Raw genomic sequence first — 25528 nt, forward strand, 5'->3', positions numbered from 1 at the left:
GGGCTTTGAAAACTGTGCACAGGCAGAGATGGATAGAAAGGCTCTCTTGGCAGGAAATGTAGAAATGAATGTTCTTAGGAAGACATGGGACAAGTGTAGGAAATAGGCAATTCTATTTAGTTGGGGTATGAAGGTTGGGAGGAGAAAGGGGAAAGTAAGTTAGGAAATCTTGTGGCCCAGCTTGTCAGAGGTCACACATAGAAATTAGGACATTTTGCTGTCAGAGACGATATGACCATACAGCTTTTGAGCAGAAGTGATTTCTGAGCTGTGGTCCTATGAAGGATAGGTTGAACAAAGGGAGGGCAGAAAATAAACCAGTTTGAAGGCATTCCAAACAAGAGGTGCCAAGCTACCCAACAAGAGTTTGGGGAGTGAATGGGGAGGAAAGGATATGATCATTTTGAAATTAAAATACAATTACTCTCACCTGATTAGATATGGGAGCAAAAAGACAGAAATTTAAGATTTTGGGTTCAAGTTACCGCTAGAAGAGTCTTGGCATCAAGAAGAGAGTGATTATTAAATGCTGTTGACTGAGCATTTACCGTGTGCCAGGCACTGTGCCAGCTGCTTTACTGCTCTTACCCCATCCTTTAGCTTGTATGGAATGATGCCCATTTTATAGATGGGAAATTGAGATACAGAGAGGTGTCACAACTAGAAAGGACAGAGTTGCTATGTGAAAATAGGTTTCTGTATTCCTCCCTACCCTGTTAAATGGGCTTGTATCAACCAACTACAGACAAGTTCTAATTTAGCTGCTGGCTCACAGTTTTAAGGTATTCCCCCTTTCATTGTCTCAAAATCCCTTCTCGGTGGTGTTAAGAGGAGTAGATGCTGGGTTTGAGATTCAGGGAAATTCCCAGGTGGAGATGACCAATAAGTAGTTAGAAATGGAGGTGTGCTACTAAGAAATCCAGAAGGAGTTTGGGATTGTATGTTTAGAGGTGGAGTGCGATCTGCATAAAGCATTTGTTGAAGCCATGGGAATGGATGAAATTTCTAGGCACTGTGCATAGGAAGAGAAAGTGCAATAAGAGAAGGGAGTGGGGGAAGTTGGAAGGGGAGGTGAACCATGAGAGACTATGGACTCTGAAAAACAATCTGAGGGTTTTGAAGGGATGGGGGGTGGGAGGTCGGGGTACCAGATGGTGGGTATTATAGAGGGCACGGATTGCATGGAGCACTGGGTGTGGTGCAAAAATAATGAATACTGCTATGCTGAAAATAAATGAAAAATAAATTAAAAAAAAAAAAAAGAGAGAGAGAGCCAGGGGAGGAACTTTGGGAAGTTTTAGAATTAAGGTAAGGAGTTCTCCAAGTATACTGCTGGTGGGAGTGTCACTTGGTAACTCTACGCAAAACCAAGTAAAGTTGAATGTGTACATATCCTGCAATGGTCATTGTTGTAACTACGCAGCTCTGCTGTTGTAGCACAAAGCAGCCATGGACAATATGTAAATGGTTAAGCATCGCTGTTTTCAAAAAATCTTTGCTTGAAAGCACAAGGCAAACTGGATGTGGCCTATAGGCTTTAAGTGGCTGATTTTGCCCCAGGAAATTCACACACATGTACAAAAGAAGACCAGTGAAAAGGTTGTTTACTATAATATGGTTTATGATAGTAAAAAAGTGACAATACCTATATTGCTCATCTGTACAGAAATGGATAAAATATGGCTGTTTCATTTTATGGAATGCTTTACAGTGGATAAAGTGAATGAGCTTGATTTGCATGTGTCAATATGGATAAATATCAGGAACATAATAGAAAATGAAAAAGCAAGTTGTAAGATCACATGCATACATGGTATCATGCCATTTAATACATTTAAAAGTATAGGAACAGTATGCTGTTAATGGACGTGTACACATGTAGTAGAAGTAGTAAAACACGCATAGGAATGGTGCACACCATCTTGGGAATAGTGGAAGAAAGAGACAGAGATGGGCCTAGGGACTATGATGTTCAGTTCCTTAGAGATCTCAATTGGAAACAAATTTCGAAAGCTGCCAATAACTGTTAAATCTGCATTTTCAATTCCTGGGTGACTGTTAAATCTTTTTTTTTTTGTACTGTTATGTATGCTCAAAATATTTCATATGTATGTTTGACTCTCTACACACCTACATACACACAATTGATCCTTATTATTCACAGAGTCCATATTTATGAAGTTACTTACTTGTGAACATTTATTTATATCCCCAAGTCAATACTTGGGGTGCTTTCATAGTTTTGGAGATCTGCACAGTGCAGATGAAAATTTGAGTTGCCTCACACATGTGTTCAGCTAAGGTTGGACAAGGTGGTATTCTCTGCCATCATGTTTCAGCCCTCAAATTGTAAGTCAGTGTCCTTTTTGCTGTGTTTAGTACCACTTATTTTGTGTTCTTGTGCTTTTTCTTGGTGATATCACTGTTTAAAATGGTCCCCAAGCACAAGGCTAAAGTACTGGCTAGTGTTCCTAAGTACAAGAAGGTTGTGGTGTGCATTACAGAGAAAACACCTGTTCGGTGAGTTGCTGTCAGGCGTCAGTTATAGCACTGTTGGTCAGGAGTCCTGTGTTAATGAATCAACAGTATGTATTAGATAAGGTGTCTTTAAACAGAAACACACACAAAACAAGGTTATGTGTTGATCACTTGATGAAAATGTTATGACCAGAAGCTTTTGGGAACCTAACCCTGTGTTTCCCATAGGAGCAGAGGTTCTATATTCACTAATTCATCATTGACAGTGACTCTAAAGAATGTAACTAGAGCAAATAATGAATTGATTATATGTGTGTAAATATGTGTGTGTAGTTTACATTTGTCTTTTATATTTGTAAACACATTGCATTTATGATTATTTTAGATCCATATGTAACATTTTTATAGAAATACTTTTCTCCCAAGTTACAAAAAATAACTGCAGGGTAGAGGAACCTACAGAGTTAACTGTGGAGCAGGCTTGGGTAGGGTTCAGGAGAGGTGAACATTTAAAGGACACAGGCTAATCACCCATATCAAGTGCTGCAGAAAAGGGCCCAAAAGTGGCCTTTGATTTTTGCGTTTACCTGCCATGCTCTCAAATTCAGGTCAGAAGTAAGGCATGTCCTAACCTCTCTTGTCCTCCAGTCTGGGGAGGGGATCCTAGGGGGCTTAGTTGTCCCAGATGCCTTTGTTCGTAGTTCTCCCAGGAGAATCAACAAACAGTTGCCTTTGGCTTTTGGCTGTGCTGGTCACTGAGCTTGGTGGCTCTGTGTATGGCATGCTTTAGCTATCTATAGAAGAAACTAGGGAAGCTTGGGCTGGGCATGGTGTGTTGGGATACAAATACTCGTAACAACCCCTTTCTTCCTGGTCAGCTTTAAACCACATTGTTCAGGAAGCTGAGCTGATCTTTGGTCAGAAGCTTTCTGATCATGCCTTTTTTCCTTCAAAGTCCTTACTCTTTGTTCTAAATTTACAAGACCTCATTTTTAATCAGTTGTCAGCAAATCCCAATTTAGCAGGTTGCTGATAAGATACAAGGTGCTACCCTCCCGTTGTCATATGAAACCCTTCAAGTGAATAGACTCTTGATTTGAGCCCCTGAGGACCAAAATGATTCATTTTTGATGGTGGGATATTAGAGAAGTTAGGCAGTGGAGGGGTGTGGAATTCAAACAGTTTTAAAAATGGTTTCAGGCTTGTGTTCTAATGGATTAGGAAATTAAGATCCAGAAAGAGTGATAGTCTTGATCAAGATCACACAGGACATCAGTGGCTAGTCATGACCACATATTTGTCAGCTCCTAGGGCTCCCTGCCTCTTGAGATTACAGTCTATAGGTAGCCATATAGTTAGCCATGTACCCTGAAAGTCAGGCTTGAGTGTCTATGTATGTATGTATGTATGTGTGTGTGTGTGTGTGTGTGTGTGTGTATGCATGCTCATATACAGATACATACATATGCACACATATGTCTTTACAAAGCTCATTTACTTCTCCCTTGTCCTGTGAGCTGAGTGGGTAGAGAGTGGATAGTAGTTTTGTTAATATTGTGAGGACCCCCAGAAGTTATGTATATGGATCCACTCCATATGACCACTTTCTAGCTGGTGGGAAGAAGTGGAGTGAGGGTGGGTTAGTGCTGCTTGTTACTGAATTTATATTTTAAACCAGTGAATTTCAGATCTGGACTATGACTCAGAAGCACCTGTAAATTATGTTTGCAAACCAGGGGAACTAGGGAAATGAATTCAAGTCAGGTCATAAACTTTAAACGTAAAAGCTGTAACTGTGAAGCTTCCAGAAGAAAACACAGTGTAAAATGTTTGTTATCTGGCATCAGCAGAGGTTTCTTAATAGGATGCAGAAAACAATAGGTCTACAAAAAAAAAAAAAAAAGACTTTAAATTTGACTCTGAAAACTTCTGCTATTAAGAGGTACCATTGAGGTATTGCAAACCACAGAATGGGAGAAACTATTTGAAAACATACATCTGACATATCCAGAATGTATAGTGAGCTCATAAAACTTAGTAACAAAACAGCAGCTGCACTAAAAGAGAGAGAAAGAAAGTCTTGGAGAGACATCTCACAAAAGAAGATTAAGAAAGTCCAGTAAGCTCATGAAAAAGTACTCAACATCATTAGTCATCATGAAATGAATGGCAACAATGAAATGAAATGAAAACCGTGGTGAAATATTATGACATACCCACCAGAATGGCTAAAATTAAGACTGCTAGCACCTTGTGTTGGTGAGTTTGTGAGTAACCAGAGCACTCAAACATTATTGGAGTATAAAACAATCATTTGGAAAAGAGGCTGGCAGCTTCTTGTTCAGTAATACTCCTCTCTCCCCCAAGGTGCCTGGGTCCCTCAGTTGGTTAAGCATCTGACACTTGCTTTCAGCTCAGGTCATGATCTCAGGGTTGTGATATTGAGCCCTGTATGGGACTCCACACTTAGCTCAGAGTCTGCTTGGGATTCTCTCTCTCCCTCTTCCTCTGCTCCTCCCTCTGCTCACTTGCTCTCTCCTTCTCCAACCCCGCCCCCCCCCCCCCGCCATACCCTGTAACCTAGAAATTCTCCTGGTTATTTACACAAGAGAAATGAAAGCCTCTGTTCTCAAAGAGACTTAAACAAAAACATTCAGAGTGTCTTAATCTATGATAGCCAAAGACAAGGAGGGAACACCCTGGGTGTCCATGAAGAGCAGAATCAATGAACAGTGATATAGTCAAATAATAAAATAATGCTCAGCAGTAAAACAGATCAGAAGTACTGATTCATGCCACAACATGGGTAAATCTCATGACTTTTATGCTGAGTGAAATAAGACTTCCATAAAGAGTGTATACTGTATGATGCCGTTTGTATGATGTTTGGAGAACAGGCAGAAACAATGCTGGGAGCACACCGCAACACAACAGAGCAGCTGTTGCCCAGGTGCATGAGCCTATGTGTTTTGAGGGGGTGGGTGTTGGGGGATGTTGACAGGGAACTGCCCAAGGTGATGGAAGAGTTTCTGCCTTAATGTGGGTTTTTAAGGTACATATGAAATCATTGCACCTCACTTAAGACACATTTCAGGGGTGCCTGGGTGGCACTGTTGGTTGAGTGTTTGACTCTTGGTTTCTACTCAGGTTGTGATCTCAGGGTTATGAGACTGAGCCCCGGGTTGAGTCCCACATTCAACATAGGTTCTGCTTGAGATTCTTTCTACCTCTCTTGCTCGTGCTCTTTCTCTAAAATACATAAATAAATTTTAGAAAATTGTGCATTTCATTGTAGGTAGCTTTTACTTTAAAAAGGCTGACAAACCAGTATGTAACTTTAATAAATGATAAGCATACTGAAGATGGGCACTGTTAATGTCACAACAATTTATCAAAAAATAAGTTGGATTGTGGGTGATACAGAGAGATGGCTGCATACATGATCAGGCAAACGTAGTAAAATACTAATAACGGTAGGATGGAAGTGATGGGTTGTATGTGTATATGTTCACTGTTGCTTTTTTTCCTGTAAGTTTGAAAATGTTCCAAAGTTAATGTTGAGAGTAAGGAGTGAATATTGCTGCAATGGCTGACCTGGCCTAAGTGATACTATCTGTCTACCCCCGGAGTCAGAAGTGGACTGACTTCTATCTGTGCTGGAGAGGTGTAGACCCTTGGAAGGAGAGCACGGTATCCTTGCCTAACGACTACTGAATGAACACTGTGGGTAACCAAAAGACAAATCTGCATGTGGAAGGGCTCTGGTGGTCCCAACCTTACCCTTTACTTTAATCATTGTGTCGGAAATCATGTGATATCTTGATAAACCTCCTATCTTTGACTCTGTCTGGAGATAAGAAAGGGCCCAGTCTAATAACTTTTAACCTTTGTAGAACCAGAAGGGATTCTAGAATCTGCCCTTCCAGTTTGTAATCCCTATTCTGTTGCTTAGGTGTTGTAGAAAACAGAGATTTCTCATGTCCAAAAGCTAGGGATCCCCTCTACCGACTCAGAGCAAAGAAATCAAAACAAATATTCCCAGAAACTCTTGCTGCATATGCTGTATTAATATCAGGTTTACTCCTAGATTTAGGGTAGGCCCTGTATCTGAGGAAACTTGGGTTTGAGTCATCTATCTGGAAATGCAGTACTCTGACCTACCAGTGTCTGTAGGGAAAGAAGTCACCTGTGACTGTGTTGGATAAATTTTCCTCCCACCCCTGCGAGAGGCATTGCAGGAATTAATAAGATCATTACAGTGCCACTTGCCTCAATTTGCCTGAAGGACAAATGGACTAGAATTGAAAGGAATGAATTTTGTACAGTGACTCACTGTCTGGTTATCCTTTCTCCTGGGCAGGGTCCTGCTCTAGCAGCAGAACCTTACAAGCTCCAGCTTTGGAATCATGTGTACTGAACCAAGGAATTTCTCATTTGCAGTTTTCCAAAGCATAGAAGAACAAGGTTCCCTCCTTTGATGGAGCTATGCCAGTATTTCCAAAGACATGGAGCGGATGTCAGAGGGGGTGGGGTGGGCAGAGGAATAGAGAAAGTCTTTTTCTGTTTAAAATTACAATTTTTGTCTGGCGAATGGGGAGGTGATGGGCTAGTGAGTTCATACCCACTTTTTAATGTTACGTTGGTGTGAAGCCAGGAAATGTTAAAGCCAGAAGACTCCTCGCACTGTGATCTGACCACATCCTACATATGTGTCAGCTCATATGCCATCTACTTAATGTTGTGCATTTGCTATCAAGTGAGCTTGTGTTTTTTTTCTGTTGCCCTTAAAATTTTCCTGAAATACTCTTTTTACTCGGACATTACTTAGATTTCATTTTTCCTCTTTTGCGTCCAGGTTTGTTTATATTGGCTGTAACTCTGATCTTGGGTTGAAAGCTAGGGAAGTTGCTTATAGGGGTTTTTAGGATTTCTGAATATGAAATGCAAGGAAATTGCATAATGTTGCAGCATTTCCTCTTCTTGTTGCTCGCTTGTTACCCAAAATACAGTAGTTCCTTCTAGAAGCTTGAAGGAATTTGGCAGGTCTTACCCTCTGATGGTCTATTGTCGGTCTAGAGAGTTAGTGTTATCCTGACTTGAGGTTGAATTTTTCTTGAGGTCAAACAACAAAGCTTCCTGAATTATAACTATGGCAACAGTGTTTATATAACAGGCAAATCACAGTGTTATTGGGGAGGAGGAGCACTCACAACAATCAGTGTTAGTAACTCCAGAAACACTGCACTCATGCTTAAAATTCATCAGGACCAGAAATAAGTTAAAATAGATAATCCACCCCTTGACTCTATATTTACATGTGACCAACCACCTACATGCCCCCAGGAAGACCAATTTCATCTTTTCCCTTAAAATTATATGATCTTAAATTGAACATTCTCACAGGAAGTGTGTTAAGTGTTAGCGACACTCAAAGTGTGAAAGCATCACTCTAAGGATAATTTCTTCATCAAGGTCTTTATGGTCGACTTCCAGCCCACTGAGAATGACTGAAAGAAGGTTCATCCTTTGTCTTGAGCTCCTTTTTCCCCCAATCAGGAGTGACTTCTTAGACACTAACCATATGCATAACATTGTGTTTGATGCCAGGCAGACCCTATAGAAATGTAAGACTGCATCGGTCATAGGAATTTATTTGTAAATTAGAAATAATGGAAAATAAGAAACTGTATTTTGAAGTATTAACCTGTGTAGAATAGACTGTCAGAACAGTGAGAGGCCAAGGTAGTTGGGGGGGGGGGTGTGTTCTGCAACCATGAAGTCAGTCAGACCATCTTTATGGACGTAGCAGAAAGGGAAATAGCATTTTTGAGTACTTGCAGGCACTGTGAGGTTATTTTAGTTCTCCTAAGACCCCCTCGAAGTATTCTTACTTACCTCCACTTTATAAGAAAACATACTCAGGGGGCACTTGGGTGGCTCTCTCAGTTAAGCGTCTGACTCCTGATAGTAGCTCTGGTCATGATCTCAGGGTTGTGAGAATGAGTCCTGCATTGGGCTCTGCACTCAGCAGGGAGTCTTCTGGAGATTCTCTACCTTTCTCTCTCCATCTGCCCCTCTCCCTGCTGTCTCTCTCTCAAATAAATAAATAAAAATAAAATCTTAACAAATAAGAAAACTCAGAAAAGTTAAATTGCCATGCAAAATCACATAGTGAAATCACATAGTTAAAATATGGTAGAACCAACTGTCCAGGGCCATAGCACTCACTACTCTGTCCACCACCCTGCTTCACCTGACGTTGGGCCATTTCCCCCAACCTGGAATCCACTGAAGGCTTGTACAGATGAGAGGATAGGATCACAATAATTAAATCTCAAATGAAGCTGCATTTGTCAGCCCAGAAATGCTCAGGGCCACCTTCTAGATGAAATGGAGCTTAGTCTTATGTGTCAAGATGACATTCAGCCAGTTGCCCTGCTCTTCTGGACCATGAAGAACTCTTAACTTTCAGTTATTTGTATCCCTCTGAAATCTGCTGTCCTAGGACTCCACCTTGACTTTCATCCCTGTTTGCAAAAGTGAGTCTTGTCATTCTTCTACGTGACAGCCCTTTGAGTATTTGAAGACTGTATTGTGATCTCTTGATGGGTTTTCTTCAGCAGAAAGAGAGCAGAGCCATCAAGACCAGGTAGAAGACCAATACCACAGTGCCAACAAGTGGTCTAAACCTGGCTGAGGGCAGTAGAAGAAGAAATGGGGATGAGGAATAGATTTAAGGAATATGATAGTGACAGAATTGATAAACTGGTTCTGGTGACTCCCCAGGGAGAATGAGGATGGTATCCATGTGGAATGTGGATGCTAAGATGGTAGAAGTGGCAGGTGTCTAGAGAACTTTGTTTTCCCCCAGTATTACTGAGGAATTATACAAGAAGTAAGCCATTTATATTCTTAGGTACAAAGCAGCTGGAAATGCTTGAACAAATGGGAAAGAAAGTGTATTTTTTCTGTCATCGTTGTCATAATCAGGTTGAACAGCAAGTAGTTGTTCGTATACACTAGTATGCTGGTGTGTTGATATGCAATAAGGTTTGAATGGCCATCAGATTCTTTTTCCAGTTGGCTTCAGGAGCACAGCCATTTGGTCACTCTTTGCTGGGACATTTTCCAAGAGACTGCCGTGTGTCTGTGGTACCTCTTTTGTAAAGGAGAGAGGAGACTTAGTACCCTGAGGTATAGTAAGCCATTCCTTGGTTTGCAATTTACAACTTCCTGGTGACACCCTTTTGAGTTTTGACAGCCTCGAGTTAAGCCAAATAATGTAAATCCGCTTTATAATGCCTCATAATAAGGCCTGAATTGTATATTTTCATTCTAGTCTAATGTAGAGATTCCTGGAACATTCCAGATACTTAGAAGAATGACATATAGGACCTCAGCAATGTTAGATCTGCTTACCTTTTCTGTCTGGTCAGTGCATCCGGGCACTGTCTTCATCACCTCCAACATGGTGGGGGGCACCCGGGTGGCTCAGTCAGTTAAGCATCTGCCTTCAGCTCAGGTCATGATCCCCGGGTCCTGGGATTGAGTCCTGCATCCTGTTCTCTGCTCAGTGAAGAGCCTCCTTCTCCCTCTGCCTCTATCTATTGCTCTGCCCATTTTGCTCTCTTTTGCACACACTCTTTCTCTCTCTGTCAAATAAATAAAATGAAAAATAAAAAATAAATTAAATAAATAAAATAAAATAAATTAAGTTTCTCCTTTATTCTTCTTCTCAAAAACTGTTCACCAGTTACTCTTTATTGAGTGGCCTGCAGTGTTCTAGTCACTGAGCCTTCTTTACATGTGATTCTGAGCCGAAGGCAGACACTTAATGACTGAGCCACCCAGGCGCCCCTACATGTGATTCTGGAGGATGCAAGAGCAAGGTTTTCACATTTGTTTAGGAATAAGTCATCAGAAAGAGCCATCAGATACATTTTTATTGACTTGACTTTTAAGAGAGCCCCTCTAAGCCAGGAAATGTGATGCTGGTAGTGGTAAGGGGTGAGCGGAAGGGAGCATTGCTAGGTGATAAAGAGAAAAGCAGCAGCAGCCATTTACTTCCATTCCCTCCAGTGCATCAGGCTGGGATGATGAGAGGCACTCTTCCAATGGGAGGAGGAGGAAGAGCCAGTACCTAGCTCCAGAGCTCTGCCCTCTCCAGTTGAGACACACCCTTCTTTACTGCAAGGTATTCAAATCGATTTTATCTCTCCATGCTTAAAATTCAAACAGTTCCTTCTCAAAGCTATTCCAAGTGTAGCTTGTGGCCTACTGTGACAAGAGGGTCTCTCCTTGATCTAAAAAATGCATGTCCACTATTAAGTGGCATTCTACAGACAAAGGTTGTCTTACTAGTAAATTCTGAGGAGTGTCACTTAAAATTTCTAAATTTAACCTGTTAATAAGAGTTTGACAAGAATGTAGCACTCTACTAAGAAATCTGTCTGCCACATGGTGCTTGGTAGTGCTGGCCAGTTCTCTGTGTATATGCTCAGAGTTTCAGGGAAGCATGTTTTTTGGGCATCCTGAAGTGTCTCAGGCTGGTTGTGGTTTTCAATTACTGCTATGCTTGTATTAATTGGAAGTTTGTGGAATTACTGTTATGTTTAAATTGGGTGGAAATTTTGTTCTTACATAATGGTTGCATTGTTGCCACTTTAATTACTGCTTAGCTTCTTTTGAGTTCTTTGTTAATTGCCAGGGTTTTGTTTTGTTTTCCGCTAGGAAGTGGAACTGAGTGGGGAAGTTGCATGAAGTTGGGGTTGAGCACAGCTAGTCTAGAGCACTCTGCCACTTGTTAGCTTTGTAATCTTTGTAAAGTTATTTAACCTACATAGTGCTGTGAAGTGGAGGCAGTGCTGTTACCCTGTAGGCTTCAGGATGAAATAAAATTATTTATCTCAGTGCTTAGTATGGTGCATGGCACATAATTGGTGAAAAAGTGGTTGAACAAGTGGTTGGTGGTAGGTGGTTACTTTTGTTTCTGACTGCTGTTTTTAAAAAGATTGAGAACCCATTCCTTTGTAAGTTGGTTTTGGATGGTTATTTCTTTTCCTTGCTCTTAGTCCCTTACTCAGTTTCAGTTGGTTAAATTGAAATGCTGATGAGCTCAGTGTTACTTACTCCCTCAAACTACATTCCCATCCTTAGCCTTTTATCCCAGAAGGGGATACATGTGAAGAGAATTAATGAGGAAGATAAAAATAATGGTGGTGGAATTTTATCTTTATGGAACTCAAGTGGGACATGGAATCAGTATTCTCTGCTTGTGTTAAATGTTTTATATCTATTATCTCATTTAATTTTCACAACACCCCTAATAGGTAGGGAATATTAATGTCCTCCTTTTATAGGTGGTGTGATTAAGGTTTAGAGATGGTAAGTGACGGGAGAAAGTGTATTAATTGAATTAGTCTTCATAGGAGCCATAATTCAGGGACTGTTTAGTGACCCGTGTCCCCTTGAATTAAAACAGGAGAGTTATGTTCTCTCCTTTTAAGACAAAGCTTGCTTGAAAGCTTGCAAACTTGACATAATTCTGCTAATCAATCATAAGACAGAAGACATGGCCAAAGAGACCATTTATTTCAGGAAGTTGGCCTCACCTCTTTACTTTATTCAGTATTACACTAGTGGGCCACCAAAAGCTTTGTAGAAGAATATTTCCCCTGAAACTAATATAACAAGGTATAATAGTTATACTTGAATAATAATGAAAAGATATCCCCAGGTTTATAAAATTTTTTTAAATTATAAAATTAAAAAAAAAAAAGAAAAATACATTTGCAAGAAAAGAGAGAGAGAGAGAAGATATCCCCAGAACAGAATGACCATTTTTCAAGGTGAATTAGAGAGAGAGAGAGAGAAGATATCCCCAGAACAGAATGACTATTTTTCAAGGTGAATTGCATACTCTCAGCTTCTGCCAGTATGGGAGCTATTTATGAACTTATAGACTTCTGGTTTTGCTTGGTAGTAATGCACATTTGCTACTGCTTGGAAAAGTAAAAGAGTATTGTAACCTCCCTGTAGAGGCAAGATAGAATAGGAAGCCTCTCACTTGCTCTCTGTCCTTGGACAAACTGTATAACCTCTCTAGACCTCAGGTTTCACATCTGCAAAATGGGAACAGTCCTGGTACTTATACCATAAGGTGGTTAAAAAGATTCAATGATGTGTGTAGTACTTGGTAAGTTAAACAAAGTGCTGCCATCATTTAGTGCTGCCATCTGGCCTCTGTGGTGGTGAGGCTTCTCCCGCACCCTGGGCCTTCCTTACTGGGCCATGTAGTCACACAGTTCTGACGGGCATGGTTTGTTAGGTTTATTTAACCCCCCCCCCCCCAAAAAAAAACTCATTGTCTTTGGCTCATAAACTAGCAGAGATGAATGGCCTGGCCTCAGAGTATTGGGCAGCACATGCTTCTGACACCTTTGGCTCATTGATCACACCTGTCTGATTTGGGGAATGCTTGGGTGTTGCACACACGGGCTTTCCTGAGACCCAGGAAACTTTGAAGGGAAGTACTTTGGTGCAATTCTCCTCCTAATAAAGGAGAGCTAAAAGTCTTGCATTTTGTTCTTCTTTCTGGATTTGCCATTTATAAACAGGAGTAAGTTTCTCTCAGAATGTTTAAATTTAATGGACAGAATGAATTAGTCAGGATGCTGCAAAATAAAAGTACTTGACAAGGTAGCGTTTCTTCCCTTGCACTTGGCTTACCTGGCTTTCCAAGGTTAGTGGAATAGTTTGCTGGTCCTAGCTTTTATGAGGCTGCCTATTTCACTCACAGGTCACAACATCCTGCAGGATTGCATTGCTGCCCCTCTGCCCCTCCTCATCTCCCTCGCCTCTCTACTATGCACTGATTGCCGATTGCACCAGTCTTCTCCCCTCCAAAAGGCTGTGTGCCTGGATCACAGTCTTTTGACTCCTCATCTCTAGAACTTTTAAGCATAAAAACTGATGCCTTTGCCTCAAGTACAGAAACCCTTTTCTTTAATCCTCATCCTCCTGACTTTCAAATAGTGGCTGTGCCTCTTTAGTCTTCTTTAGGAAATCAGTAATAATGAAATGGAGTGATTTGTCTTAGAGTTTGATCATTTGAAACCTTCTTGGCCAATTCCTTTAATTTACAGATGAGGCAGTAGAGGCCCAGACAGGGTGAGAACCTTACCCAGTGACAGAAGTCAACTGAAGGGCCAGGTTGGAAATCTCCTGACCAGCCATTTCCACACACACTTGCTAGCAGGTAGAAATCTCTTTTAGGGTTTCTTTTAGGGTTTCATGCTCGGCTCACTGTCTCTAGAGGTTAAATAAGTGGTTCTTGGCCAAGAGTAGCCATCAGAATCATTTGGAATAGTAGGTAGGTAGGTAGGTAGGTGGATAGATAGATGATAGATAGATGGATATGAACATATGTACATACAAACATACTTATGATGGCCAGATTTACCCTATGCCTTTTCGTATATAAAGAATTAAAATCACCAAAGAGAGATTTGGAAAACTATGTTTACCCCCCTTAAAAAAGAGGGTTTATCTTACTTACTAATGTCACCACATCAGGGATTGGTAAAATGCCTTATAGACCAAATGCAGCACATCACCCTCTTTTTGTATAACCTGTGAGCTAAATGTGACATTTATAGATGAACATTTGCATTTGATTTGATAGGAAATACTAACTTTGAACCCTAATTAAGTCAAATGTTATCCTCCTTCTGTAAAACCAACAAACAAATAAAACCCAATTCTTTTGATTGGTGGATCTACATTTCAAAAATTATACTCCTTGGAGGAGAGATTCCACGGGATTCTGATGGCCGCTCTTGGTTGAGAACCACTTACTTAACCTCTAGAGGAAATGAATCAAGCATCTCTGAAAAGAGACCCTTGGAACTCTAAAAGGGATTCTAACCTGTGATGAATATTATACCTATATTATACCTATATATTACCTATATTTCAATTTCAAAAAATTGCTATGTTTTAAATTTTATCAACCAAAAATTTGTGGAAATTCACTTTTTCTCTTGTTAAACAAGCATCTACATAATATTGCTTTTGTTTCTTGGCCCACAAAATCTAAAATATTTTCTATCTGGCTCTTCGTAGGAGAAGCTTGCTGATTCTTGCAGTATGTCATTACGTGTTTTACATTGGGGTATTTTCTCTTTTTCTCTATTAGACCACTTTTCCCTTTTATGATTTCTATAAATAATTTAAGGGTTTTACATTGTAAAAGTGACATATTTTCCTTACAACTTTCAAATTTAAAAACCATATAAAGCAGAATGTGAATGATTCCATTTCCCAGTGTTAACACTTAACAGTTTATAATGTATCTTTGTCCTGACTTTGCCATTTACTAGCTGTGAGACCTTAGTTAACCTAAGACTCAAATTCTCCATCTGTAATACATTGATGAGTTTCTACTCAATTGAATTGTTGTATAGATAATTTGAGATCATTCATGTGACTTGCTCAACATGTTGCTTGGTGCCCAGTAAAAGCTTAATGATTGTAACTATTTAAAACGTTTCTTCTTTTTAATTTAAATATACACATGAGGTTTTTTATTTAAAATAATATGATCTGTTTTAAAGTTAAGTTGCACAGGTGATTCTGATATTTATATATCGCAATACCCGAAGTAAATACTGGGAAGCAGGTAATTTTAGAGAGGGTTCATGTTTGGAGGCCAGAAATTGCCTTCCATTTTATAGCATAAGTTAGGGAAAGGGGGCAGGTAATGATTTTATTATTTGAACCTGTAGGGAGGTATAAAATTCACACAAGTAAATGTTTATTTCTATTTTCCAGGTCTACAATTCGAACAAAGACAGCCAGAGTGAAGGGAGTAAGTATGTCCCTTAGATGATTTTCTACAGCTGGGGTTGGGATTGAGCTTTAAAAGTTGGTATGCTGGGGAAGAACCACCAGAGGGTACTGTGGGCATGTTGGGTCTGCCCCATTTCCCTGGTGTAGTCAGTTGCTTCCATCCTGAGTTACCATTTCAGAAACTCCAGGATATTTCAATGAGCCTGACTGGCAAGACCGTAGTGACACCTTGCATTTTATAACCTTTTACACTTGACAAAGCATTTTCATGTATATTATCTCAGTTAACCCTAGGTCTTGAGAATGTAGTTCCAGTAACCACTTAAAAGCTACTTGCTTGAGTACTATGCAGCTTCCCAAGAATCTTATCCTAAGGGAAAGCCAGAATTGCCTCCTACACAGTCTTGTTCAAGGGACTGGTTAGGCAACAACTATCTTAGTGATTGCTTAGTAACTGTGTGTTCTTTGTTACCTTTTTGAAGAGGAAGGAGTAGAGTTGGTAAAGTCTGTAATAATATTCCTCTTTGATGGGAATGACCCTGGGCAGCCTCTGTAGAATATACAGCACATTTCCCCTGCTGCTGGCTCTGAGCACTCTGGTTAATCATAATTTCCAAGAACATTTATAACCTTGTAAAGACTATGGGATTAAAATGAAAAGGCCCTGCTAGTGTTAGGGATGTTGATGTCCTTGGTGCCTAGGAGTATGAACCAGTTCCTTCCAGGTTGCTAGCAAGAGTGCGAAGGAAATCCTGTCCCCTTGCCTCAGATTTGCTTCGTAAAATCCACTGGGAGAAACATTCAAAGAGCCCTCCTGTGAATTCCAGTGATGTCAAAAAAAATCAGTAAAGCACTATTTCTCCATATGGACAAAAGGATGAAGTATTTTTGCGTGTGTTAAATTCATCAAAGGACAGAGATTTTCCTTTCATTCTTTCCAAAATACAGATTTTGACCAGGAGTTTTATATAAAATATTAGGTAATTTGGAGTGGTTGGTATTGGTAGGTTAAGAGGCCTTTAGAAGAGGGAAAATATTTTTTCTTTTTTTTCCTTCAAGAATTGAATAAGGGAAATTTTTTTCAGGGAAACAAGTGCTTCTCCCTGCCTCTGTATCCCCTGGTGGGATTGTTTCAATATATCTGAAATCAATTATGGCTAACGTATTCTAAGATAACAGTAGCAAAAACCACAGTAATAAAAATGAAGGAAAATGGAAGGCTGTTGAGTAACTTTCAGTAAGGTAAGAAGAGCTGAAGAGCCAGGCTTGAAAGCGCACCAGCTCTGGAGCCCAGGAACCAATAAGAAAGGGTCTTCTGAATAATATCTGCAGGATGACTAAGCCCTAAACTGTTTTTTAGTACCTGCCTCACTCTTCTGAAGATTCAGATTCCTAGAAAGATAACAACAGGTTGGTCTAGCTTAGGCTGATGCAGGGGAAAACAAAACTGTTACTGACAGTTTTAAGAGTATTGTATAAAATGGGAGCAAGGTAGTTTTCCACTGGGAAATCAGGGAAACCACCAGAACAAGAGAGGATAGATGGTCAAGCAGACTTAAATAACATGCCCATGTAATGCCCCAGCCTGGGACACACTATTCTATAATGAATGACCCCAGAACTCTGAGGCATGGGATACGTAAGAGTGACTACCAACCAGAAGTTTGCTTGTGACTTTTTTTTTTTTTAAAGATTTATTTATTTGACAGAGAGAAATCACAAGTAGACAGAGAGGCAGCCAGAGAGAGAGAGAGGGAAGCAGGCTCCCTGCTAAGCAGAGAGCCCGATGCGGGACTCGATCCCAGGACCCTGAGATCATGACCTGAGCTGAAGGCAGCGGCTTAATCCACTGAGCCACCCAGGCGCCCCTGCTTGTGACTTTTGATAAACCTTCTCCTCTCTGCTTGAGATCAGTGCCAATAGATTTGAAAAATGACCCTGATTCTCTGGGTGTGCATGCCATCTGGTTATACCGTTCTGTAGGGCCTTTGGGGAATATGTATTGGAAGCTAGTATCCTTTGAACCAGTGATTTATCCTAAAGAAGTAGACCAAAGTACAAAAATGTTTGTGCAACAAGGAGGTGAACTGGAGCATTGGTAATAATAACGAAGAGAGACAATTAGATGTGCAATAGGAAGTTGATTAAATATATCAAGATGTGGGGTGCCTGGTGGCTCAGTCAGTTAGTGCCTAACTCTTGGTTTTGGCTCAGGTCATGATGTCAGGGTGGAGCCTCGTGTTGGTCTCTGTGCTCATTGTAGTCTGTTTGAGATTCTCCCTCTCCTTCTGCTTCTTCACATTCCCTTTCTCCCCCTCTCTCTCAAGTAAATAAATAAACTCTTAAAAAAAATCAAGATATTGTGTAGTCTTTAAAAAGAACAAGGGCAATCTAGGTGTATTTGTGGAAATGGTGCCCTCGGTATCTTATTTTTTTGTTGTTGTTTTGTTTTAATTTGACAGAGCACACAAGCAGAGGGAGAAGAGAGGCAGGGGGCTGATGTGGGGCTCGAACATAGGATGCTGGGATCATGACCTAAGCCAAAGGCAGACACTTAACTGACTGAGCCACCCAGGCACTCCACACAGTATATCGTTAATTGAGGTTTAAAAAATCACGTTACAGAGCAATGTTCTTAGTAAGATATTTGAATTCTCTAGATATATTGATAGAAAAAAGTCTGGAAAGACCTTGATCATGAAACAGAGTGGATAGAGTATAGATTATTGGGAGAGGCTGACCTTCTGTTTTTAATACTTCTCCATGCTTTGCATTGTCTACAGTGATTATATATTTTAAAATCATAGCTGTTTATCCACCACTTACTATGTTTACGAATGTTTTATGCATATGAGCTTAAAACACTTGAAACACTGTGAGATAGGCACTTTCGACCTACTTTGTATATTAGGAAATTGAGGTTAGTAAACTCAGGCAGCACAATGTCATCTGAATTCTGTCTAACACTAGAGGTTCTACTGTTAACCACAGAGATACTCTACCTCCCAAAGAAAAGAGCAACACAGAAAGCTCCATTTTGGAGACTACAGACCCATGCAACAGTTTGCTTTTGGCATACCATTATTCACAGAGCCCAGAGAACTGGCTGCCTGGAGTGTCTAATGATTTTTCAATTGTAAAAATTTTTCAATTTTTCAGTGACCCTTTCATTTAGCAAGCTGGAGAGCAAAACGATAGATTAAAACATATTGGCCATTTTTGCAGGAGTGGTTTGGATAGAAACAATTTTTTAAAGTATTATTCCGAAAGTTGTTCTGTTTTCAAGCTGGCAAAACCAGAGCAGTGTTCTGGATTGATACTTTATCACCTCCTCTGACATTGGGACCCCATTTTCCTATCATATGATGCCTTAGCTCCCTCTCTCTTCCGACATAGTTGAACTTCCCGTGTCTGTGGATCAAAATAATTTTTCATTTTCCTTCCACACCCGCCCATGGGCTCAGCTGCCACCACAGGTGGCACTGTTGTCCAGGGTCTGATTGTTCTGCAACCTGATGTTTATACCACCATTGAAACTGTTTTTGAGGGAAGTCAGTCTGACAGGATTTTCAGAGTGTGGCATTGCTCTTTTTGCCTTGAATATCCAAATTCTAAATGTGTAGCCTTTTCCTTTCTAGAAAATGTTTTCATGGGCATTTGAATACCACTATTCTATCCCAGAGTCAGAGCGTTTTGAAGGGCCAGGTAGGAAAAGGAAATTCCTTTGGGGAAACTTCTGAATTTGTTGCTTTGATATTGAAGTTCCTCTCAGGGCATACAGTGCCTGTGGGGTATCAGACAGGTCCATAAATAATGCCTGTCAGCTGCTGGTATTTTCCGAATGGCCCAGTTGTCAGGGAGAGGATGGCAGCCGATAAACAAACACAAATTTCTTTGCAGAGCCTTTTTCCTGTCTTCTTCTCTAGTCTCTGTTTGAATCTCATGTGTAGAGGGATTGCAGGAATCATACTACACAGTTTGCGGCATGGGATCATCACAGGCCCCTTGCTTCATATTTATTGATTCATTCATTTCTTTATTTGTTTGCTTTTAATTCTTTTCACAGCTCCTGTTTCCTTCCTTCAATATAGACCACCACTCTAATGTATACATTAAGTGTATTTTTGAGCAATATTATATCTTTTATCTACCATGAGGGTATGTCATGTTCTCTTTCTTTGCTGCCTCAGCCTTGTATTAGGAGCCATCCCTATTCCTCTGTCTGCTTCTAGACCGTGGCTTCTGTCTGCAGCACCCTCTGTGGTGTATCACACTTTGTATCTGTTTTTACACAGCTGCACACTGTATCTCCTTAGGACTTCAGCTCCTCATGAGCACTAACAGCACCATAGTGAACAACTTTGTATAGCTTGTACATCTCCCTGTGTGAGAATTTCTTTGGGATATATATACCCTTGAGGAGAATTGTTGGCTGATCCAAGGGTGTGAATATACTTAGTTTGGGGGGGTAATTCTCTGGAGTGGTCTGTCAGCAGTCCCATCAGCCCTACATGAGGATTTCTTCATTTCTGCCAACTTATTTGGCTTTTGAATTTTTTGTCAATCATATAAATATGATAGCGCATATTGTTTTGATTTGCATCTGTCTGATAATTGGGATGTTTCATATGCCTTTTGACTGGGTTTCTCCTTCTTTGGATTAACTGTTCATGTCCTTTGCTCAAGTTCTCTTTCATTTGCCACTTTTTTCTTATTGATTTGTGAAGTTTCTTCTATATTTTAAAGAACCATCACTTGTTAGCTGTAGGCATTTTAAATACATTTGTCATCTCTTAATATTATTTGTGATTTTCTTACTTGAATGTAAAGCCCTCTTATATATTGAAGTACCCTTTTTTTTTTTTTTAAATTTTCACCTTCTGGTTTATGATTTTCAAGTTGTGTTTTTAAAAAGGCCTTTCTAACCCATATTACAAAGATGTGCACCTACCTTTTGTTTCATTAGCTTCATGATTCTGTCTTCTATGTTGAGGATTTTAATCCCACTCATACCTACCATCATATGTGGTGTTTCCTGAAGATCCAGTTTTACTGTTATCCACATGAAGAATCAGCTTTCCGACAAATGTCGGTCTTCTGCTTTTGACTTACAGTGCCAGCTTTACTGTATATTAGGTTTGTATATCTGAGCTCTTTCTCTGGGTTCTTTAAGTTCCTGGCCTGTTTGTTCTAGTAGTAATACCTCTCTGCTTTTCATATAATATCTTTGTGGAAAGTCCTCCATGTCTGCTACTCTAATTTTTAAGGTTTGACTTAGCTGCTTGTGGACCTCTATCCTTGGGTAAATTCTAACATAAGTTTTATAAGTTTCTCAAAAACTTAAAACTTTCCTTTAGATTTGCATTGGATTGTATAGGTTAATTCATAGAAAACTGACATTCTTATAATACTAAGTCATCTCTAAAAGTTTGGAATGTCTTTCCTTTTATTCAGATTGCCTGTGTCCTGTATCAGAGTTTTGGTTTTCTACATAGAGGTCTTGGGTATTCTTAATTAAGTTAATCCCTAAATGTTAAATTCAAAAACCAATCTGCTATTTATGCCAGTTCTATGGGTCTCTTACTGGGAATCCTGTTGCCATCAAGGGACTTGCCCTGGGTTTATTCATGGAATGTCCATAGTATACATCAGTGATACTGAGTTTTCTCTAGCTGTCCAAATTCTTGCCTGCTAGAGAAAGGAAGGGAGAAGATGCGAATAAGAATATTAGAGAAGAAGGAAGTATGGTGTGCTGTTCCTAAGCTGCTTTGCTGATTACACCCCAGTGCTAATAACCTAGACTGCTGATAGCTGTCATGGGTTTGCCCCCTTTCTCATTATGAAGAACAGGACTCTGCGCTGGGCAAGAATCCCTGCTCCCACCCAGCTCTCTGCAGCCCTGTAAGCCACCTTAGTGCATTATCTCCTCATGCTTTAGTGCGTATCTTCTTAGTCTCCAGGTCCTATTGCTTGCCCTGCCTTTGACTGCAGCTGTGAGATTTCCTCTCCAAAGGCTCTGTGAGAATGGGTTTATTCTCCTTTGAAATGAACTCCAGTAGGACTCAGAAGGTGAAACAAAGAAGTGGCCTCTTCTCTGCCAAGGCTGCTGTTGTCCTGTAGTCCCACCTGAGGGATGGTTAGAGAGATGAGAACTTGTCAGAGAGGAAACTCTAGTCCACTGTAAGAGAGTGAGGGAAGGGCAGGCTTTTCTAGTGTGAGTTGATCTCTTCCAAGTTAGAAGTCTTTAAATAATAAATGTCACTACCTACTTAGCTCCAAAAAGATTAGCCTGTTTACAGAAATGCTGCCTTCCCACTGCTTCTCCAGCTGTTTGAAGGCTGAAGGCTGACAGACTGAGCCAGACCCTGAGCTCAGTCTCCTAATCTCAACTCCATAGCTAGCCACTTCACTTAAGTGAATAGTCACTCAAATTCTATAGGTTAATCGGATTATTTCAAAGGTATATGGCCAGATTGCCCAGACGTGCCTTCTTGTGCAGTTCACACTCAGGTCAATATGGACCATCTGGCTTTTCAAGAGGACCTTGCAGTTGATGACGGTGCTTCCTGCTCTTGTTCGATGTGTTCCTGTGTGCTCCTATCTGAACTCTTCACTGGTTTCCCAGCAGGAGTCCTGCCTTCCTGTAGCTCCACATTCAAATAATACCTCTGAAAGTTCTTAAGTACCCATGACGCAGGGCAGTGTGACTGCAGAGAAGGAAAGACTCCTACAAGTAGAACACATGCCTCTACCTTTAAGGAATATATGGTCTGCTTTTGAGGTTCAGACCACGTGGAGTTGATGGCCAGATGGCCCGTCACGTGTGTGGGTGCGTGTCATCGCCATGCTGTCTGCACATGTACCTGATGTGCAGACAGAATGCCCAGAGCCCGTTGGTTAAAGAGTGATCTCAGAATGGGCTTCCACGTAGGCTAGCAAGAGTTAAAAAAAAAATGGGAACGCCCTTCCCTCTTCCCCCAGAAGAAGGAAACACAGCACTTCCTCTGCTTCCAGATGTCAATCCCTTCTTTCCTTCCAGTTTGTTTTTAATCTGGTACTTTTACAGGAATCTTTCGTGTTTGTATAATGCTCAAGAGCTCACTCAGGTTGTTGTTTATACCGGGACATGGTGGGGAACACTGAATCCCCTAAGCAGCTTGAAAAATAGGTATTTTTGCTTATTATAAAAATAATATGAATTCATTATAGGATATGAAGGAAATATAGCAGTAGTTTTCAGAAATTTAATATAAATAATTTCTAATGCCACCCTAGAGATAATTCTTTCTTGTTTTTTTTTTCTTGGTGTTTTATATGGATTTTGTTAATGCCAATATGTATTTTGGTTCCCTTGGCATTATACTGAATATACTTTCTTTAACCTGCCTTAAATAATTCTCAAGCATTTTTCCATGTCATGAAAATTGTTTATAAATGCCATTTGCAATAGTTGTTTAATACTTTGTCATAGGATTATATCCAAATTTGTTGAACGATTTCCTGTCATTGGACTTGGATGTCCTCTGCAGATTTTTGCTGTTATGAGTAGCATCAGCCTGAGCATGCGTCTACCTCAGTCTTTGCACATACCTCAGATAATTCTCTGTGAGTAGGTCCCGCCTCATGGACTGGAAAGAGCTGTTTCGGTGGAGGATACCATGTGAGTGGTGGGGGTTAGCATGCTGCCACACTGGCTATGGAACATGTCCGTGCTGGGTCTCTCTAAGCTTGCATTGCCTCTTCTGTAACATGGGTGATAAATAACCACACCTGTCTCATGAAGTTGCTAGGATGATTGAAGTTTAGCAAAGTGTCTGGCATATTATTTAATAAATGCCTCATTACTGTTGGCTCTTATCCTTTTCATTATTTGGTCATGCCTATTAGTCTGTCATATAAGAAGGGGGAAGCTCACTGGATGGGCAGAAGTGTTCCTGAGGGGAGCAGGAAGGAGAACAAAGGGTGGCAGCTAACATCCCTGCTGTTTTCAGGCTAGTGCCCTATGAGTGTGAGTTCATTAAATCCTCATGACTGTATTTCTCAAAATGGGGTACACATACTGCTAGTGGTATCTCAGATAATTTTAGATAGTTCCAGACACACATTTTAAATTACTGTTTAGATTTATATATTTATTTTCATGTGCATTAGGGGAAAAAACACAGGAACATGTAAGCCCCTGGTTTCTTGAATGTTATTGTTTAGCATAGGATCTGCCTTTTCAGTAAAGAGCCAGAGAGTAAATATATTTAGTTTTGCAGTATTATTTAACACTTGATATTGTAGCGTGAAATCAGCCATAGACAATATGAAAACAAATGCATGTTTGCTAATAGAACTTTATTTACAGATCAGGCAATGGCAAATCTGGCCCACAGATTCTATGGCTTTGTCAGTTCTTAGACTGCTTTTTTTTTTTTTTAAATATTGTACTTATTTACTTGAGAAAGAGACTGAGAACACAAGTGGAAATGGAAGTCTTTCCTCTGTTTTGCCATCCTGTCGTTATGTGGCCAACCCATTGGAACTGGGAGGCCTTTCATCATCATCATCAAACACCTAACCTCCTCAGCTCTTCGCTTTTGAAGGGCCATCCCACATTGCTTCTCAGTGAGCTTCTTCATTAGAACTGTCCGTGGCTCCTCACATGCTCTGCGTGACGTCGAGAGATGGTTACTGTGTGTCATTGATTCCACAGCTTTCCAGGCACAGAACTGTAACATGGCCCACTGCCCTTCTGCAGGCATTGGACAACACAACCAAAGCTGCTTGGTTCCTGTTACACACATCCGCCCTTCTTAGGTCATCATTCAGTCACATTCCCTGATTGTGCTGTATCCAGGCTTTTCTTGTTCCATAAAGACAAGATTGAGGACCAGGAGAAGAGCTAGGAAGGCACCATTACCTTGCTTGTTGTCTGGCCTCTGATTTATATATTCCCTTCATCTCTGGGCCTCAGCTTCTCTTGATCTATAAAATAGAAAAAGAGATTTAGTCTTAAAGATAGTGGGGAAAGGTTTCATGGGATCATATGGGTCATTGTTTTGGAAAGGTTTTAAAGCCTACAGACATTACTAAAAGTCCAACATTCTATGAAGGCAGCAGAGGACAGAAAGGAGGATTTTCTTTTTCTTGTGCTTCTAGTCACCTTAGGCCTTTTGCTATTAGAACACCCACAGTTGAGAGGCAGGAGAAGGCAGCCACTGGTAACCAGAATCCCTGCGGGATCAGAGCCATCCAGTAGCTGCCAGGTCTCCACTGGTCAGTGGCTTATAAATAGAACATTTCCCTTTTTAAACCCGAAAAGGATGGGCAGCATTAATGGGCATGGTGGCCTGACCTCCTGAGTGCTGGCCCACGAGGCAGTCAGCTGAGTACACCTTCCCCTCCAGCTTTCCATCCACACCTTCCAGGCCAGGCCTGATAGGAAACAGGTGCTGGATCTCTCCCTTGTCTGAATTTCCTTTCAGATCCCCACCCCCACTCCTCTGGGCCCTTTTGCTATCTCCTTTCCCCTCCCTCTTGTGCTGTGGCAGGTTTCTTGAGCTACCACTTTTATCTTCTGAGCCAGGAGCAGGCAAGATGGTATAATTCTAGCTCATGCTGATTTTCTGCACCTCACTTTGCCTTATGACTTGTGTGTGCAACACAGTGGATGTGGCCTGCATGGACAGTTGTGCTGTAATGCCCTTGAGAATAACCCTGGCTGAGGGGTTGGGGCCTAGCAAGAGAGAAAGGGGAAAGGACAGCTTCTTTTCTCAGAGATTTTATTATATGGGATCTCAGCCATTTTGTTTGGTGAGGCCCCAATCCCTCAAGGACATGACTGGCAAAGGCACTCCTCCAGCTAGCCTAGACATTCAGAAGCCTTTCTGTTTGTCCTAAATGACACTTAACAAACCATCCTCTCTCCCAGCCAACTTTAAAATGACAGATGCAGCCATTGCGTGACTTTGCTGTGGCCTAATACCCCTCTTTCTCTTAGAAATGTAGGCTCTGTACCAATAGCAAGTCATGGCCTGGGCAGGTGTGAACCACCCCTTGGCATTCTGGTTTGGGCTTCGGCCAAGCAACAGTGAACAGATCCCTGGATGCATCTTTAAATTCTAAAGTCCAGTGCAAGGGGTTGTTGAAGTAGAGACTGAAAGGTTTTCCTCAAGGGTCTCAATTAATGTTTATTGAACACGTACTTATTACAGGG

The 25528-nt window shown here is 40.7% G+C and overlaps 1 protein-coding gene across 5 annotated transcripts in view; it reads left to right on the top strand.

Moving 5' to 3' along the window:
- Positions 1–25528, top strand: part of ARHGAP26 (Rho GTPase activating protein 26) — a 414796-nt gene that overhangs the window by 186266 nt on the left and 203002 nt on the right. For all 5 annotated transcript variants that reach the window (XM_059417816.1, XM_059417817.1, XM_059417818.1 and 2 more), the window contains one exon: positions 15310–15346. In XM_059417816.1, the coding sequence (XP_059273799.1) occupies positions 15310–15346 (37 nt within the window). The remainder of the gene's footprint in view (positions 1–15309; positions 15347–25528) is intronic.

This window comes from Mustela nigripes, chromosome 12 (genome assembly GCF_022355385.1).
Source record: "Mustela nigripes isolate SB6536 chromosome 12, MUSNIG.SB6536, whole genome shotgun sequence".
Lineage (NCBI taxonomy): Eukaryota > Metazoa > Chordata > Mammalia > Carnivora > Mustelidae > Mustela > Mustela nigripes.